General features: G+C 42.7%; 1 protein-coding gene across 2 annotated transcripts; it reads left to right on the top strand.

Annotated features, from left to right (window-relative positions):
- The first annotated feature begins 1,228 nt into the window (after positions 1-1,228).
- On the top strand, positions 1,229-18,333 carry LOC123745808 (uncharacterized). Of its 2 annotated transcripts, XM_069317633.1 has the most exons (5): positions 1,230-1,479; positions 1,681-1,764; positions 15,326-15,501; positions 16,073-16,270; positions 16,418-18,333. In XM_069317633.1, the coding sequence occupies exons 3-5, from the start codon at positions 15,381-15,383 to the stop codon at positions 16,612-16,614; spliced, it is 516 nt and encodes a 171-aa protein (XP_069173734.1). In that variant the 5' UTR covers positions 1,230-1,479; positions 1,681-1,764; positions 15,326-15,380; the 3' UTR covers positions 16,615-18,333. The 2 variants fall into 2 exon arrangements, with proteins under 2 accessions (XP_069173735.1, XP_069173734.1); XM_069317634.1 differs by lacking the exon at positions 1,681-1,764 and having other exon boundaries at positions 1,229-1,479.
- The last annotated feature ends 1,617 nt before the right edge of the window (positions 18,334-19,950 follow it).

The raw sequence follows: 19,950 nt of genomic DNA, 5'->3' as shown, positions 1-19,950 counted from the left end.
GATATTCTCTTCACGATCGCGGCGAGATGAAGTAGTTTCGTTTTTATTTTTGTTAGCCCTTAAGTGTATGTGGGAAACTGCGGATGAATTCAGCGGATGTAGAGTTGATAGCTGCTGCCAACAGATGTCTCTGGCGGCCTAGTGCCCGTTTTTTATATCTCGAGTGTCAGTACCTCCTCAGCTGTCGTAAGAGGTGTATGTCAGTCGACCTTTCGTCATATCGCCTGAGGGTAGGCGCAGTCGAAATGTTTGTCGTGAGGATATCAGTCCTCTCCACAACTTTGAGTATATGTTGTAATGGCGTAGTGCTTTTTCCTGATAATTACCTTACCCTACCTATATCTACCTGTGCCTGTTTCAAGGGGCAACAAGTCCTCGTCAACTCTGCAACTAAAAATTGAATATCATTAACAACAACACTCACACACCAACCATGTCGTTGCATCCTAATTGAGCCGCATTGCATTCAATTGGATCAAAAACTACCGAGGATGGAAAACGGGAAGCAGAGGCCCTCAATTGAGCTCATTTAAGGTTGCTTGTAGTTAGGCATAACTTGATTGGCAGAAGTAAGAAACAGAGGCATTTTTTATACTGAGGGTTAATTAACACAGCATGTAAAGCCCTCCTGGTCCTCAGTAAAGCCCTCCTGGTCTTCAGTAAAGCCCTCTTGGTCTTCAGTAAAGCCCTCCTGGTCCTCAGTAAAGCCCTCCTGGTCTTCAGTAAAGCCCTCCTGGTCCTCAGTAAAGCCCTCCTGGTCCTCAGTAAAGCCCTCCTGGTCTTCAGTAAAGCCCTCCTGGTCCTCAGTAAAGCCCTCCTGGTCCTCAGTAAAGCCCTCCTGGTCTTCAGTAAAGTCCTCCTGCTTTTGACTTAAGAATGTCATCGCTAGAAACAAAACGAATTAAAGCAGCGTCACTTGGGCCTAAGAGAACGTTTAAGGGTTAGTACAGAGCGCATATTGACACAAGAATAAACCAAGGAGAGGCTAGTTGATTATTGTTTAGTGTTTTAATTCCTTCCACGACGACTCAATGTGGTCGAGTTTCAGTGGTCCCGAGAAGGAAGCCAGGAGCTAGAGCTCGTGCCCTGTTCATAGATATAGGTGAGCACACACAGAGACATAAACACACATAAACATACACACAGACGCGCGCGCGCACGCAACAACAGTCAGCAACAAAAGTTAGCTGACAACAACAGTCAATTGACAACAACAGTCAGCTAATAGGCTCGGACTTGAAAGTCGCTGGACGTTGAGCGTGAGGTCGGCGGGAGCCGGTCAGTCTCGCTCTGGCGGCCGGAGGGGAAGGACGCTCCGCGTCGCTCCTCGTACTCCGTCTCTTCCCTCATCCCAGCCTTCACAAACTCTTCCTTTCTGGTCGCTGGAAACGTGTCTCCGCCTTTCAACTGCTCTCAAGTGAACGTCGCCATGTTTCTCTCCACGGGCGAAACAAATGAGGCAATAGTTTCGCGCCGAAGGTGAAGTAACTTAGAAATATATTCTCACCTGTTTCGTCTTCTAAATCCAGAAGTTTATTTATTGAAAACACTTCAAATAAGCAGTATTAGTGGTCATATTCAATAACACTCACACGTATTTATATATATTTATGATATATTTTTGTGATAGTCATCAGTATAGGTGCAATTGGGTTTCATTTGGTTGATCTTCATGGACAGGACGTGATTATAACTACACACGGCGCTCCCTATGGGCGTAGTTTGACTGATTCCCCAAGTATCTCCTCAGATACTTCAGTTGAGGTATGTATACAGTATCTCTCTCTCTCTCTCTCTCTCTCTCTCTCTCTCTCTCTCTCTCTCTCTCTCTCTCTCTCTCTCTCTCTCTCTCTCTCTCTCTCTCTCTCTCTCTTTCAAGAGAAAAATGTTAGAAAGTGTTCTTTTGCAAACAGAATGGTAGACAGTTGGAACAAGCTAAGTGAGAAGGTTTGAGGCCAAAATCGTCAGTAGTTTTAAAGCGTTATATGACAAAGAGTACTGGGAAGACGGGACACCACGAGCGTAGCTCTCATCCTGTAACTACACTTAGGTAATTACACACTCACACGACCCTGTGTGTCGCTCGAGTATCAACAAAACTGCCCAACAGTGTCGAGTTACTCCTCGACAAATATCCTAAGTATTACAATCCCCCCAAAACACATTCTTGTTTAAGAGAAAATCCCGCGTCGGTACTGAAACGTTGCAGATTAGCAATAATATGAAGAAATATCGAAGATTAGTGATAATTGGAGGATAATTAGCTGGAACGATTAACTGGATCTGCCTCTCCTTACGAGGCAGATCATTTATTTGAAGTTTAATGATAATTGGGTTGTTATTGACCACCTTAAAGCGCCATTTTCATCCTTAATGATCTGATCCTCAATCTGTCAAGGAGAAAATTACCAGACATCTATTAAATATGAGGACGTTGAGTGGGAGAGGTAGGAAGGATGAGTAACGGAAAGGAGGAAGAAGGAAGAGAAAAGAGTAAAGAGAAAGGAAAAAAGTAAAAATGCAGATAAAAGAAGGAATGAAAAGGGAAGGAGAAAAGGTCTAAGGGAACAGTGAAGAAATAAAGTAAGGAGTAAGAAAAGAGTGTGGAAGGATAAAGGGGAAGAAGGAATGGCAAAGGAAGAGGGAAGAAATGAGAAAGGGGAGGAGGATGCACAAAATAAACAGTCGAAAAAAGGAAACTGAATTTGAGAGATGTGATGAAGCGAGCGCCTCCCCCCCCCCCTCCTCCCTCCCCCTCTTGATGCTAGGCTTCCTCCCTCCTCAAATGAATTCCTCCTTCCACAGCTGCATTCCTCCTCAGCTGAACTGCTCCTTTCCTCAGTTGCATTCCGCTTTCTTCCTTCATGCTTTCATTATTCTCATTCCCTTTCCGATTCATTCCTCGACGACTTGTATTCCTCGTCTGCCTTATTATTCATTATTTTTATTCATTGAAAATCACACTTGTATAACAGGATTTTATTGAGGGCGCGCTTTATGTGATGTTAATGGCAGTTACGAGCCCTAGTTATTGAGTAATTAAATAGTATTAACTGATAATTGCACACTACAGGCTCGGGGGGGTGGGGGTGGGGTAGGCTTTGAATAGTGGAGATTATAGTGATTGTTTTTTTTTTTTGTGTGTGTGTGTGTGTGTGAGAGAGAGAGTGTGTGTGTGTGTGTGTGTGTGTGTGTGTGTGTGTGTGTGTGTGTGTGTGTGAGAGTGTGTGTGTGTGTGTGTGTGAGAGAGTGTGTGTGTGTGTGTGGACTCGAAGCTAACCCTCGCTAAACTTAAATTTAAAAATCAATCATGATGGATGACCCGAAAAAATTCACATATTATGCATGGCCTTCACGGCGCCCTTTTCACTATCCCCCCTATTCTTTTCCCTTCTGCCTCCTCCGTCTTCTCTTCCTCCTCCTCCTCTTCCTTCACCACCTCCTTCGTAAACTCAGGCGGAACCCGTATAAAATCTAGGTTAAGCCCAGAGTGACATTAAAAATATCTGAGGAGCTGCGAAGCCTCATAAGAACGTTTAATGTGCTAAGGTGCAGCAGGTGGCACCTTGGCACCTAAGGTGGCTCTCGTCTTGGGTGCCAGCTGGCCAGCGTTATGTCACTGGTGTGCTAGGATACCAGCTGGCTGACCAATGTTACGTCAATAAAGCAATATTAGGATATTGTATTGACAAAATATATTTCTAACAGGCCTAGGTTTACCTATATTAGGCAGAAATATTAGGCTGATTTAAATTATATGTCAGGTTTCTGACTTTATTTTAACTCAACGAAAACATTCCTGTCATATATATCATCCTATATCAAACACTCTTACTATGCCACAATAGTTTCACGGCTACTGAGCTTTAGATCAATCTTTGGAATCTGCCTTAAAAGGTTTCCTTAGAATGAAGGAAAAACCGTTTTGCAAAATGGAAAGACTGTCTTGACGACGTCTGGACCCCCTCATACTCCTGGGTCAGAAAGAGACACGGCGTTGAGGAACAATCAAGCGATGGATGTTAGTAGTTAAGTCAATTTAATGCAATGTAAGCACTGCCGGAGATGAGATGCTGGGTGCTGGCCAGATGCATATGGCGGCCGTCTCTCACCCTTGGTACACTCGCATTAATAATGGAAAGAGAAAGCTCTTTATAACTGTGGTGAGGATTGTATAATTTCATCTTTGGAAAGCATTTTTTTATGGAGGTTGGTGCATGAGTAGAGGAGTTGCATGAGTTGGTGCATGAATAACGTGGCTAAAGTATTTTGACCTTCAATCATCACAATCGACTTGAGAATGGTCCAGGACGGACCGAAATGTCGTCCCTTTATTTTATAGTGTGTGGTCTGGTCAACATGAGGAGAGTTGTGACTTCTGTTAGCAGACTGAGAGCTTAACCCTTCCCATAGCTCATGGTAAACCTTGCCCCCTACTAGTTTCTTTTCCTGGAACACCATCCGCTAATCGGTGTATTCACAGGTCCCCAATTGCTTTTGGGTTGAACAGAAACGAACTGTTAGGGATTGGTTCCCAGTCAATCTTCCCTGGGTTTTGTGTTCCCTGTGTGGGTGTGTGTATCATGTGTGTGTATGTCTAACTACTAGGCCTAGTAGTTCTTACTAGGAACCTAGTAGTACTGACCATCGTTAGGATGCCAACCACTACAGCTCTATGAACCCCAAGGTACCTATTTACTAGTATGTGGACAATACCTAGGCTGACCTATCTAAGGTATAACTATACCAAAAATTATATTTACTTTATAATTATAAAAATTATAACTACTTATTTTTTTATATTTTATTCGATGTGACATTTAATTTATTACATATTGTCTCAGTTTACATAAAAGATACATATATATAGCACTGTTTGAAAACCATCCAGCTTTGTAGAGATGGGTTGTGTGTCCCAAATTCAGTAGGCATTTTCTCTGTGGGATCGAGACTTTCCTGTCTGAGGTGCTGGAACAGGACACTTGCTGCTCTTGAGTCTCTTAAGTTTGCCTAATGAGTTTCTCACCCGCCACCTTTAGAAACTTAAATGCACATTTGCCAAAGGCGCCCAGGGCATGAGAGGCTATTTTAGTAATTTTCAGGCAGCCCCCCTCCTCCCTCAGCGGTGCTGTGCGGTAGATAGGTATCAGCCAATGTAACTATGGGCTCACCATAGCTCGTGCTACTTGGAATTTTTTGTTCCAAGTAGCGAATCTTAAACAACAACAGCCAATGTAAATACACAGGTGTAATCCCACACAACCTATTTACCCACTAATAGCGGGGCGAATGATGTTGATGGAAGCTCTGCAACATACTTTCATACATAAAGGTCAACATACTTTCATACATAAAGGTCAACATACTTTCATACATAAAGGTCAACATACTTTCATACATAAAGGTCAACATACTTTCATACATAAAGGTCAACATACTTTCATACATAAAGGTCAACATACTTTCATACATAAAGGGCAACATACTTTCATACATAAAGGTCAACATACTTTCATACATAAAGGTCAACATACTTTCATACATAAAGGTCAACATACTTTCATACATAAAGGTCAACATACTTTCATACATAAAGGTCAACATACTTTCATACATAAAGGTCAACATACTTTCATACATAAAGGTCAACATACTTTCATACATAAAGGTCAACATACTTTCATACATAAAGGTCAACATACTTTAGCCACGTTATAGTGACTCATCGCCTGCACAAGCTCTTCAAGTTCCTCTAGGACATCTTCGTCTTCCCCCTCTTCTTCAACTCCCTCCTCTTTCTCACCCTCCTCATCCTTGTAATTAAGTCTTGGGTTTCAGAAGGTGTCGCCTCACTTCTCGATGACTGTTAGTCTCGTCACCGTCGTAAACCACCTTCACCGTCACTGCTCTGCCTCTCCTGCCACAGTGCGCCTTTCGTGTTTTCAATTGTGTTCTGCTTCCTCTATCTGCCCCCGCTGCTGCCAGTGGCAGAAACAATGACAAGAAATATGTCTATCCAGAATCCTTACAGTCAGAAATGCTCTCCTGAAGGACCGTCAGTCTGCCCAGATTCCTTCCAGACTGACAGGCTCTTGCGAGACGTCGACGCAGGAGTCCACGTGGATGACATACACTGTCGTTCTTGAATGGGCTTTCTGGTGTAAGTCGCGAAAGTTTTTTTTTTCCGTGGCATTCTTGACCAGTTCCTTTGATGTACGCTGGGGGCATTGCCGACAATTCGGCTTCTTGAGGTTATCTTGAGATGATTTCGGGGGCTTAGTGTCCCCGCGGCCCGGTCCTCGACCAGGCCTCCACCCCCAGGAAGCAGCCTGTGACAGCTGACTAACTCCCAGGTACCTATTTACTGCTAGGTAACAGTGGCATCAGGGTGAAAGAAACTGCCCATTGCTTCTCGCCGGCGCCCGGGATCGAACCCGGGACCACAGAATCACGCGTCCAGTGTTCTGTCCGCTCAGCCACCGGCTCCTCCCCTTCACTAGGGGATGAGCTTCAGGTAGCGAGCTTCGTCAGCTTACAGGAGGTTGAGGTCGAAGGAGGAAGAAGGAGGTCGAGGAGGTTGAGGTTTGACAGTCTCCGTGGTGTAGTGGTAAGACACTCGCCTGGCGTTCCGCGAGCGCTATGTCATGGGTTCGTATCCTGGCCGGGGAGGATTTACTGGGCGCAATTCCTTAACTGTAGCCTCTGTTTAACGCAACAGTAAAATGTGTACTTGGATGAAAAAACGATTCTTCGCGGCAGGGGATCGTATTCCAGGGACCATAGGATTAAGGACTTGCCCGAAACGCTACGCGTACTAGTGGCTGTACAAGAATGTAACAACTCTTGTAACGAAGCCTCGAAGCTCTGGCTGTGCCTACTCCCTGCAACTGACACCAGAGTGCCGGGCTCACTTACATAAACTTGCAATAAAATGCAATACCGTCATATCTGATGCGTATTGCGTGTAAGGACAGGTTGATGTATCAGGGAGACCGTAAATCAATAATTATTACAACTATTTCCTCAAATGTATAAAAAAAATAGACAGTTGGGTCCTAAAACTGTTTACCTGTTGTATTATTAATTAATAAGTACAAATGTCATATATTAACAAAATGGAAATGTCACTGAAGGTAAATTAGGCCTAAAATTCGCTATCTTAGACCTGATATAATTCATAATAATAATAATTTCACATTTTATTTATTGAAATTAATATTTTCACATATGTGAAATATTAGGCCTAGGAATGTTTAATTTTGTGTGGTCTATGCAAATTTAAATAGTGCAAAACATAGACAACGTTGGCTGTAACAGTTCGTTTATGTACGTTCGAGTCAATTGTAGGTACACGTGCTGTCGTTGGGGAAGGAAGAGGGCGTGTTTGTGGTGTGGAGCGTGAGAGTTGACACACAAGTGGTCCAGTGAACCTCTCTTGACCTCACTCTCACCCCTCTCTCTCACTCTCTCTATGTCTCTCACTCTCACGCTCTCTATATATCTCACACTCTCTATATATCTCACTCACACTCTCTCTATATCTCACTCACTCACTCTCTCTATATCTTTCACTCTCACACTCTCTATATATCTCTCACTCTCTCTATATCTCTCACTCACTCACTCTCTCTATATCTCTCACTCTCACACTCTATATATCTCTCACTCTCACACTCTCTATATCTCTCATTCACACACACTCTATATATCTCACTCACATCTCTCTCTCTCTCTCTCTCTCTCTCTCTCTCTCTCTCTCTCTCTCTCTCTCTCTCTCTCTCTCTCTCTCTCTCTCTCTCTCTCTCTCTCTTTCTCTCTTTCTCTCTCTCTCTCTCTCTTTCTCTCTCTCTCTCACTCTCTCTCTCTCTCTCTCTCTCTATCTCTCTCTGGCGCCACGAGGGGGCGAAGTGCTTCATATCTGTTCTCATATTTTAAGTGTGATGTCCATTCCCATTCTCTTGCTATTGTCAATCACAGCGTTCATAATTCACGCAGCTCCGTCGCTTGAAACTCACTTAATTGCTTAAAACACCATTAATTGACAACACCATTGCTTAAATTGCTATGGTTATCACCAGACAAAGACACTTACCTACGACTCGCGAGTGATCTCTGAGGGCCCAGAGACACTTCGAGAGGTTACACGACCAAAGATCATTCACTCCAAACATCTATACCACCTATACGGGCTATTCATGCCCGTGCCACCTCTTGTAGAGGCTTAATCTTCATCAATCAATCGCGAGTGATCTGGTCTGGGTTCGACTCTTGGCCAGGGAGGATTGTCTGGGCGCTAAACCTTAATTCTTTTAAGGTTTAGCGTTCCCTTTCGCTAAATCGCTAAACCGCGTAATTTAGCGGTTTAGCGTTTTAGCGTTTAGTTCCCCTGTTAAGAATTATCAGAGGTAGGTTGCTAACAGGATTCAGAAGTCATCTGCTCCTGTATCTACCTGTGTAAAGGAAACAATTATCCAGTCACCCTGCAAGCTTGGGTGAGGCTAGCCATAGACATCTGCCCTCCACATCCCGAACAGACATGCTTTTTTAATTATATATATATATATATATATATATATATATATATATATATATATATATATATATATATATATATATATATATATTTAAGGGGAAGGGAGGGAGGGTTGTTGTAAAACGGAATCGTCATCTTGGACAAGTTTTTAAGTCCGTATCTTTTTTTTTAATAATGAATCTTAAAACCGGTTCCTCCGCCTATCTCTGTGGAGATAAGACAAAATTCTTCGCATGAATTGTTTTCCTTCCTAAATAAATTGTGATTTTTCTTTACGGTGCAAATTTCATATGAGCCTTTCAGGGGGATGAAGGAGAGAGTGTACTCACCTAGTTGTGCTTGCGGGGGTTGAGCTCTGGCTCTTTGGTCCCGCCTCTCAACCGTCAGTCAACAGGTGTGGAAGTGTGTGTTTGATAGTGTGAGAGGGTGTTCTAGAGAGTGTGTGTTTGTGTGCGCGTGTGTCAAAGTGTGTATGTGTGTGTGAGGGGGGGGGGGTATATCTGCTTGCCTGTATGTTTATGCATTTGTGTCTTCTGTGTGTCATTGTTTCTGTCATTCAGTATATCTGTGTATCTGCCAATCAGTATATCTTTTTATCTGTCATTCAGTATATCTGTGTATCTGTCAATCAGTATATCTTTTTATCTGCCAATCAGTATATCTGTGTATCTGTCAATTAGTATATCTTTTTATCTGCCAGTCAGTATATCTGTATCTGTCAATCAGTATATCTTTTTATCTGCCAATCAGTATATCTGTGTATCTGTCAATCAAGTATATATCTGTCAAATTGACTGCCTATACATGTGACTCTATCAGTATAACTATATAACCCCCATCTATATATCTATCTATTCCCACTGTCCAATATATCGTGATAAATCCCATTTTCTTTCGCTTCAATCACTGCCCAATATCATGATAACGAGACGAACAAGATAACTAATTATTCAGACGAAGTAGTTAATTCAATTGAGAATTGCGACAATGGAATGAAAACTAGATTGCTTAAGAAGTAATATAGAATTATCACAATAGTGGGTTGTGATAGTACATATGTGGGCTATTGAGTGGTACATTAGTGCAAGGTGCTAACACCAATAGCTTGTTAAGACAATGACGGGTGAGTGTCTTAGCAAATTGTTTAGGGTAATGGTCAATGTTAGTTAACTTTATTAATGTGATTAGTTGCTCAGATTTCGTGTAAATAAATTAATTAAAAATGGATCAAGACAGTATAGTTCGAATTTTTTATATTCAAATTACATGAATTTGTATTAAAGGAGATTCAGTAATATTTATATTTACAGTTTTCATGATTTATATTAACTCATATGGTAGACTTCTTACCTTCTGGCCGTTCACCACATTCTTGTAATATATATATTTTAACTTTCTGTACCACGACTTGGAATATTCCAGAACGGACCGAAACGTCGTCGCTTCGTTAATTTTCAGATGTGTGTGTGTGTTGGGTGTCTACGTTTCAGCCACGTTATTGTGAATTGCTGTCTGCAATGTATGTATTCATATATGACTTCATGTATGAATGTATGCATAGTTTGACCGCAATACTACGCTCGTTCATCCTGACAACACATGCAGCTGCACCGTCCGGAATAGATGCATAGTTTGACCGCAATACTACGCTCGTTCATCCTGACAACACATGCAGCTGCAGCGTCCGGAATAGAAGTGGCTACTCAACCCGGAAGTAATAAAAAAAATTTACATTAACGAAATATTTCTGAATGGAGAATTAAAGCGTCCAAGTGTGTCTGGCGGAGCGCGCTGGACGACAAGGCGGTGAGGAAGCAGGAGCAGGAACAAACAGTTCTCTTAGACAGCTGAAGAAACACCCCCCTCCAACCCCTTTTCCATTCCCTCCCTCACTCACATTATACGTCCCGCTGATTGAGATCTCCATTTTATGTTGTCGTAGTTCGCGTTAAGAGCTCGCTATGACCAGTTTTCTGGACACATGAGGCAGCTGCTGGGGTCGTCGACAGTGGAGTGCACTAATGGAAGCCACACACACACGGGAGGACCACTCCACGACACTTCCAAAGATTCATTACTCGCGTCTCTGTCTTCTGTATTAAAGTACGTGACTCTACCTCGTACCAGATATAAATATTGCGGTGCTTGCGATGGTTCTTCCTTCTCTCAGACGTCTGTGTGTCTCTGGAGTGAACATCCGTTCCTCTGTCTCTGTCCAAGAGACAGTGCCTCGGACAGGAGAGTCCGAGGACTTTGTTTTATCGTTCCGGAGACTGATTCCTGATTCCCTGGCCACCTGAAGCCACCTGGGGGCCACCTGGGGGCCACCTGGAGGTACCTGGGGGCCACCTCGGGCCGCCTGGGCCACTTGAGGCCACATTTCTGCAATTTCCTTCCCCATACGATACCTGAGCTGATATGCAAAGCTTAACAATCAGAGGGATTTTCGTCATTTTCAAAATATTTATTTCAAAATTGTTTATTCCAATTAATATGATTATATTACATTAAGAACGTGAATTACTGATTTATGTTACGTTAATTTAGGTTTGATAAAATTTATGTTAGTTTTTACTCAAATTAAAAAAATCAAATTATAAATAATGTAATAGAAAGCTTAATCATTCCATTATATTTTTTTTCTTTTTCAATATAATATTTTAGGAAGATTCGGCTTGTTAGGCAACTTGGCCTATTAGGTACAACATATATCCTTAAAATTCATGAAAAATTATAGTAATTTAATACCATTTTTAATCCATAATTCTTGCGAAGATTGGTGAATATATATATATATATATATATATATATATATATATATATATATATATATATATATATATATATATATATATATATATATATATGTGTGTGTGTGTATATCACGAAAATAAACACGTGATTAAAAATGTGACAATGTCAGACCACGGAGGAAAAATGAAACAGGAATTTCCTTAAGTACTTTCGTATATTAATACATCTTCAGAAGGAGATACATCTTCAGTCACTCCTTCTGAAGATGTATTAATATACGAAAGTACTTAAGGAAATTCCTGTTTCATTTTTCCTCCGTGGTCTGACATTGTCATATATATATATATATATATATATATATATATATATATATATATATATATATATATAACTGAAAACTCACACCCCAGAAGTGACTCGAACCCATACTCCCAGAAGCAACGCAACTGGTATGTACAAGACGCCTTAATCCACTTGACCATCACGACCGGACATAATGAGGTGATAGCCGAGGCTATTTGAACCACCCCACCGCCGGCACTCGGATAGTAATCTTGGGCATAGCATTTTACCAAATCACCTCATTCTTTGGGGCACACGTGAGGAACACAAATGCGAACAAGCCTGAATGGTCCCCAGGACAATATGCAACTGAAAACTCACACCCCAGAAGTGACTCGAACCCATACTCCCAGAAGCAACGCAACTGGTATGTACAAGACGCCTTAATCCACTTGACCATCACGACCGGACATAATGAGGTGATAGCCGAGGCTATTTGAACCACCCCACCGCCGGCACTCGGATAGTAATCTTGGGCATAGCATTTTACCAAATCACCTCATTCTTTGGGGCACACGTGAGGAACACAAATGCGAACAAGCCTGAATGGTCCCCAGGACAATATGCAACTGAAAACTCACACCCCAGAAGTGACTCGAACCCATACTCCCAGAAGCAACGCAACTGGTATGTACAAGACGCCTTAATCCACTTGACCATCACGACCGGACATAATGAGGTGATAGCCGAGGCTATTTGAACCACCCCACCGCCGGCACTCGGATAGTAATCTTGGGCATAGCATTTTACCAAATCACCTCATTCTTTGGGGCACACGTGAGGAACACAAATGCGAACAAGCCTGAATGGTCCCCAGGACAATATGCAACTGAAAACTCACACCCCAGAAGTGACTCGAACCCATACTCCCAGAAGCAACGCAACTGGTATGTACAAGACGCCTTGTACATACGTGTGCCCCAAAGAATGAGGTGATTTGGTAAAATGCTATGCCCAAGATTACTATCCGAGTGCCGGCGGTGGGGTGGTTCAAATAGCCTCGGCTATCACCTCATTATGTCCGGTCGTGATGGTCAAGTGGATTAAGGCGTCTTGTACATACCAGTTGCGTTGCTTCTGGGAGTATGGGTTCGAGTCACTTCTGGGGTGTGAGTTTTCAGTTGCATATTGTCCTGGGGACCATTCAGGCTTGTTCGCATTTGTGTTCCTCACGTGTGCCCCAAAGAATGAGGTGATTTGGTAAAATGCTATGCCCAAGATTACTATCCGAGTGCCGGCGGTGGGGTGGTTCAAATAGCCTCGGCTATCACCTCATTATGTCCGGTCGTGATGGTCAAGTGGATTAAGGCGTCTTGTACATACCAGTTGCGTTGCTTCTGGGAGTATGGGTTCGAGTCACTTCTGGGGTGTGAGTTTTCAGTTGCATATTGTCCTGGGGACCATTCAGGCTTGTTCGCATTTGTGTTCCTCACGTGTGCCCCAAAGAATGAGGTGATTTGGTAAAATGCTATGCCCAAGATTACTATCCGAGTGCCGGCGGTGGGGTGGTTCAAATAGCCTCGGCTATCACCTCATTATGTCCGGTCGTGATGGTCAAGTGGATTAAGGCGTCTTGTACATACCAGTTGCGTTGCTTCTGGGAGTATGGGTTCGAGTCACTTCTGGGGTGTGAGTTTTCAGTTGCATATTGTCCTGGGGACCATTCAGGCTTGTTCGCATATATATATATATATATATATATATATATATATATATATATATATATATATATATATATATATATAATATGTCGTACCCAGTAGCCAGAATGCACTTCTCAGCCTACTATGCAAGGCCCGATTTGCCTAATAAGCCAAGTTTTCCTGAAATAATATATTTTCTCTAATTTTTTTCTTATGAAATGATAAAGCTACCCATTTCATTATGTATGAGGTCAATTTTTTTTTATTGGAGTTAAAATTAACGTAGATATATGACCGAACCTAACCAACCCTACCTAACCTAACCTAACCTATCTTTATAGGTTAGGTTAGGTAGCCAAAAAAGTTAGGTTAGGTAGTTAATTAAAACATTAATTCATGAAAACTTGGCTTATTTGGCAAATCGGGCCTTGCATAGTAGGCTGAGAAGTGCTTTCTGGCTACTAGGTACGACATATACACACACACACTTTGGAGACACGTGTGTCCATCTGAAGACAGCAGCACATCCCCAGGCGCAGTCATCATCAAAGTTCCAAGTTTCAGCACAGATTATAACCCAAGTTAGAGGCCAAGTTGCAGCTAGAATTGCAGGCATATCAACATTAATTTCAACATATTAAACACACAATTATAAACATACATTCCAGGCTAACCTGTTCTGTTAAAATACCAAAACAAATCTTTCATCGTTAAGTATAAATAAACACCAATTGCGTTCATAAGTGCACAAAACGTATTGAGAATTCCCATTCCCGTTGCCTGGAGGCAAGTCTCGCAGGAAGCAGAATGGACATGATTCACTCAGGCAGCGGTCTCGACGCTGCAAGGAGCGCCATTAGACCAGGGGACATGTGGACCCGTCCATCACTACCCATGACTGCTGGCGGGGACGCTGTAGGTGAGATGTTTGGCGATAGCCAGATGGGTGATGCGAGGAGAGAGAGAGAGAGGAAGAGATAAGGGGACACAGAGACAACGAGACATGTTAGAGAAAGACAGGAGCCCGAATGACTGAAGCAGACAGAGGCATGTAGACACACAGAATCCCCTTTCCCGTCTCACACCGCTGCCCAGCGTCTGGAGCCGCCTCCACAACGCCACAATTCACGAAGCACAGTTTCGATATCACTGTGTTATTTACGATCGTTATCTTGTGGAATATGAAGCAGCGCGACTGCTGGCGACGCCGACTTGTCCCGTCTGGCTGATCTTCTATTGGATCCTCTGTCTTCACTCATCTCAGTCATTATAACTACTATACGTTATATTTCATTGTAGTTTGTGTTCTAATTTATATACTTGTGAGCAATTCATGTACAGTATTTGGACGTGTGTCCAGAGTTGTTCGGGGGGGGGGGGGGGGAAGGGGGGGGCAAGTTCCCCAATTTGGCCCCTAGGGGGGGGGGATAATCTTCCCATGTTCTTTTGAGATAGATTTGTCTTGCATCTTCTTCCTGGCGTAACAACACACTTAAGGTGTTCTAGAGAACACCTATTGTATTCTAGAGAACACCTATTGTATTCTAGAGAGCACTTATTGTGTTCTAAAGACACCTATTGTGTTTTAGAGAACATGTATTGTGCTCTAAAGACATATATTGTGTTCTAAAGACATGTATTGTGTTTTAGAGAACACCTATTGTGTTCTACACCTGTTGTGTTCTAGAGAACACCAAAGGTGATCTACACTATAACACCTGGACAATTATGATATAGGAGAGAGACCCCAGGAACACGCATCGTGTTCTCTTCGGACTAATCAGAGATGTGGAGACTGGCCAGCCTCCTTCGGTGATCTCTCTCATCTCCACAACTCAATATTGGACGTGAGGACTGATGCTGGAGCGGACGGTCTGTCTCTTAAGTCCTATAGCAAACTATATCAAGGCAGGGCCTTTATAATTATAGAATTATCTGTTGATGATGTTTTTGTTGTATTGTGTTTGTTATTATATATATTTTTAGTAATCGTTGTTGATTTTATTTGTTAATGGAAATCTTCACTATATCTCAATCATTTTGATTCTTGCAGGTGTTTCTAGGAGGTTAGTGTGTGTTGAGTGGTGCTCTGTGGGCGGTGCCTCGCTATGACCACGCCCACAGCCCGCCCAGCCCTGTGTGGGCGGTACCCCGTGATGACCACGCCCACAACCCGCCCTCCTCGCCTCCTGCTGCTGCTGCTGCTTCTGCTGCTGTTCTGCCAACGAGGTATAGGACCTCTGGTAGAGTATATACTGTGTCTACCTTGTGTCTACCTTGTGTCTACCCTGTGTCTACCTTGTGTCTACCTTGTGTCTAACTTGTGTCTACCTTGTGTCTACCCTGTGTCTACCTTGTGTCTACCCTGTGTCTACCCTGTGTCTACCCTGTGTCTACCCTGTGTCTACCCTGTGTCTACCCTGTGTCTACCCTGTGTCTACCTTGTGTCTACCTTGTGTCTACCTTGTGTCTACCCTGTGTCTACCCTGTATCTACCTTGTGTCTACCTTGTGTCTACCCTGTGTCTACCCTGTGTCTACCTTGTGTCTACCCTGTGTCTACCTTGTGTCTACCCTGTGTCTACCCTGTGTCTACCTTGTGTCTACCTTGTAATAGTTTCACAAATCAATGTCTACACTCACTTGCTTGCCGCATTTTGTATAATTTAACCCCTAAATGTATCTTCCCATACGCACTAGTTAATAATCTCTCTCTCTCTCTCTCTCTCTCTCTCTCTCTCTCTCTCTCTCTCTCTCTCTCTCTCTCTCTCTCTCTCTCTCTCTCTCTCTCTCTCTCTCAGCCGTGGGTATCCATTGCGTGCAGTGCACGAGTGAGGAAGCAGGTGAGGCAGGGGGTGAGGCAGGAGGCGAAGCAGAGGGCGAGGCAGTGGGCGAGGGGAGGGCGTGCATCAGCCAGCCTCCGGAGGCAGCACCGTGCGAGCCTGCCATGACAGTCTGCATGACCATCAGGACCTACACCCCCGCCGAAGATGACAAACGTGAGTATAAGCCTAACATGTATAAATACACTCTGGGTGCCTGTCCCCTGACACAATGTATTAGTATTATGAGATCGTGCCTCGGTGGAGCACTGGTATGTGCAGTTATTTTTGTGAGGTGTTTGTGACTCGTTCGACTCCCAACAGGAACGCTAGTCTCGCTGGTGCGGACGTGTGGACCCACAGACATGGGCTGGGACTGTGAGAAAGGCAAGACTGAACGGGGAGCAGTTGCCGAAGTCTGCCACGATTCCTGTGACTGGGATGGTTGTAACCACGCCCACACGCCCACGGTCCAGCTCCTGGCTGTGCTAGGATGCCTGTGGGCGTCTTTTCTCCTCTAACATCTAATCCGTTCCAATTCCCACCAATCTTCTATCTCGATAAATCCCTTGATCCATTCCGCTATCTTCAGGTTCAAGTCGCACTCAGCAGCTTTTGCTACTTGTAGCGTAGAGACGTCCATCCCGTCTCACTTGTTTACAGTAAACAAAGATGGCGTGTTACACCACCTAGCTGACATTTTATTGTTTACAGGGACCACAGCTATCGTGCTGCACCTCCTGGGTAGAGTATGTCTTGTGTTTACAAGGATACTGGGCAACTTGCTTGTGTAGAGGCGATGTATATGTCGGTATCATATAGCATTCATCTTACTATCAAAGGGATATGTATATACACCTAGTGGTTTATATATTTATCGGTGTGTGTGTGTGTATATACACTTGAGAGTATATTTTAGCCTTCGAATGAGTAAAGTACACTTGCTGGTTGATCACTAAGCTACCGTGGAGGCCGCAACTACGGTACATATCCACAGATGCAACTACGGTACACTTCAACATAGTTATACCAACAATCCACACAGATGTACCAACTACGGTACACTTCAACATAGTTATACCAACAACTACGGTAAGCTTATACCCCGCTGTTTAGCCTATATACCTGGCTCGCTAATTACTTATCTCGTTGTTTAAGTGTGTTATATAATTTTTTCTTCCTTCAATACATTCCATATGACGTGCATGTGTGTGTGTGGGAGGAGGCGTGAGGAGTCCTATCGTGAGGTGAGACAAACAAGAGACTGTCCTTTGCCGCCATAACCTTACTGTACGGGAATAATTTAATTGACTAATATTTACAGTGTCATCTGGTTAATACAAGCTCCGTTGTGAAACACCAGGGGAAGCGGGTTATCTAAGCTGCGATCGGAGCTCTTTTTTTTTCCCCTCACATTACTAACTGCCCTTTCTCCCCCCCTCCTCTCCCCGCTCTTCTAATTTCCTTTCTCTCTCTTCTCTCCCCCTCACCAATCCTCCCCTCTTTCGGTCTCTCTACCTGCCTCTTCCCTCTCCTGAAACATCCTTGTGTATTTCTCTCTCTCTCTCTCTCTCTCTCTCTCTCTCTCTCTCTCTCTCTCTCTCTCTCTCTCTCTCTCTCTCTCTCTCTCTCTCTCTCTCTCTCTCTCTCTCCTCTCTCTCTCTCTCTCTCTCTCTCTCTCTCTCTCTCTCTCTCTCTCTCTCTCTCTCTCTCTCTCTCTCTCTCTCTCTCTCTCTCTCTCTCTCTCTCTCTCCTTCCTTCCTTCCTTCCTTCCTTCCTTCCTTCCTTCCTTCCTTCCTTCCTTCCTTCCTTCCTTCCTTCCTTCCTTCCTTCCTTCCTTCACAGAAAATGCCAAGACAGGGTCGTGGTCCCACTTGCTCTGCTAAGCTGCTTAGTATCACTCAGGCAGACTTGCTCTGCTAGGCTGCTTAGTATCACTCACGCAGACTTGCTCTGCTAGGCTGCTTAGTATCACTCACGCAGACTTGCTCTGCTAGGCTGCTTAGTATCACTCAGGCAGACTTGCTCTGCTAGACTGCTTAGTATCACTCAGGCAGACCAATCGTGGACGCTTCCACCTAATTTCCCGAGGACATATGATTCGCCTGAATGTATGTTTTGACTTCATAAATATGCCCAATAAGAAGTTATCTAGAGTTTAGTCATTTTATACCGCTCGATGCAAATTAGTATATATATGCTATTGTGTTTTTTACCAATAATAAAATGTTGAAAAAATACTTGATGTTAATTATCTTTCCCTGAATTTTTTTATGCATCAACACTTCATCACTGAAAGGTAAAGACTGGAGTAAACCTGATGGGTTTACATGAGATGTTTAGACAGTCTTGTCCAGGTTTAAAAAGGTTTTAAACAGGTTTTCCTTATTAAGGCTACTCAATAGCTCGGTTGATAGAGCTTCGGCCTAACACACGTGATGTCTATGGTTCGAGTCTCCTAGAACCCAGGTGAATGGATTGTCTAGTTGTCCTATAACACCTTAACATCAATCAGTCAATGAGTATTTTTGTTGCTTTGTTTCTAAACACACAGCATACAATAGATAAAGCTACAATAAATGCATTGTTTTTAAATTAAATGCATTCTGACATAGTCCCCCACTTATGCATAACAAAAGGGAAGTGACAGACACCATTCTGGCGCAGATCGACGAAGGAACGCAGAAGTTTTGATCCACCAGTCATTGCAAAGTGCACAAGTGTCAGAAAAAAAGAGTTAACCAAGGCCTAGGAATAGTCTGTATCTGAGCAGCATATCCTCATCTCCTAAAGGATATATATATATATATATATATATATATATATATATATATATATATATATATATATATATATATATATATATATATATATATATATATATATATATATATATGTGTGATTTCTAGAAAGTTTAACACATGGCTGTAACAATCCAACCCGTTCTCGCAAATTTAATAAGTCAATATTGACTTATTAGTCATCCCAGAACTAAGTCATCTTCCATAGAGGTCCACAGGACTAACAACGCTGCAAACCAGACATGACCAAGCTGATCTTATCGAGACTTTAAAATTCTGAGCAAGATGGAGGACATTTATCCAAACCAATCCTTTAAAAGGTCAAATATAATATTATTTATAGTCTAGTTGTACCTATATAGCCTAGTTGTACCTGTCGCGTTATAATTTAGCTACTCTGACGCGTGTGTCGAATCTGGCCTTAATGTTGTGGATGTAGGTGGCTTCTACAACTTCTTCTTTCAGTGCATTCCATTTAATTAATCGTATGTGGTACAAGTTTTTTCTCGCATTTAGTTTAGTTCCTGTCATCGACTCATTTGCCTTTCCAGCTTCCATTTATGTACTGTTGTCCTGAACGTCACGTTATCCAGCGGTCCCCGGACGAAGTAGGTGTCCAGCCATCTGCTTGTCATAGTTGAGCCATTAAGATGATTGATTGATTGATAAAGATTAATCCACCCAAGAGGTGGCACGGGCATGAATAGCCCGCAAGTGGTGGCCCTTTTGAGCCATTACTAGTATCAAGAGATGATACTGGAGATCTGTGGAGCCGCGACTGCACCCTGCGTGACGGGAGATGTCTCCCGGACCAAATGGTGGCCATTAAGAGTACTATTCTTTTATATATATAAATATATATGTATTAAATTAACTGTTGGAAAGGGAAACTGAGCAAGTTTTCGAAAAGCGATGCAAATATTCCAATATTATTTTATACTACACACTTTAGGTAACAGAATACATATATTGATTGTTTGGCTTCCGAAAGTTTCATTCTAAATCGCTAAAAAAATAGTCTTTAATTTTATTTATAATAAATAATAAGAAAATATA

Source organism: Procambarus clarkii, chromosome 88 (assembly GCF_040958095.1).
Source record: "Procambarus clarkii isolate CNS0578487 chromosome 88, FALCON_Pclarkii_2.0, whole genome shotgun sequence".
Classification (NCBI taxonomy): Eukaryota; Metazoa; Arthropoda; class Malacostraca; order Decapoda; family Cambaridae; genus Procambarus; species Procambarus clarkii.
Note: the sequence above shows the minus strand (reverse complement) of the source record. Positions and strands in the feature narration are given on the sequence as shown.

Coding starts and splice junctions, on each gene's coding strand:
- LOC123745808 (XM_069317634.1), top strand. CDS start 15,381: ATGACCACGCCCACAGCCCGCCCAGCCCTGTGTGGGCGGTACCCCGTG. Junction 15,502..16,072: donor GCTGCTGTTCTGCCAACGAG/GTATAGGACCTC, acceptor TCTCTCTCTCAG/CCGTGGGTATCCATTGCGTG. Junction 16,271..16,417: donor CCCCGCCGAAGATGACAAAC/GTGAGTATAAGC, acceptor GACTCCCAACAG/GAACGCTAGTCTCGCTGGTG.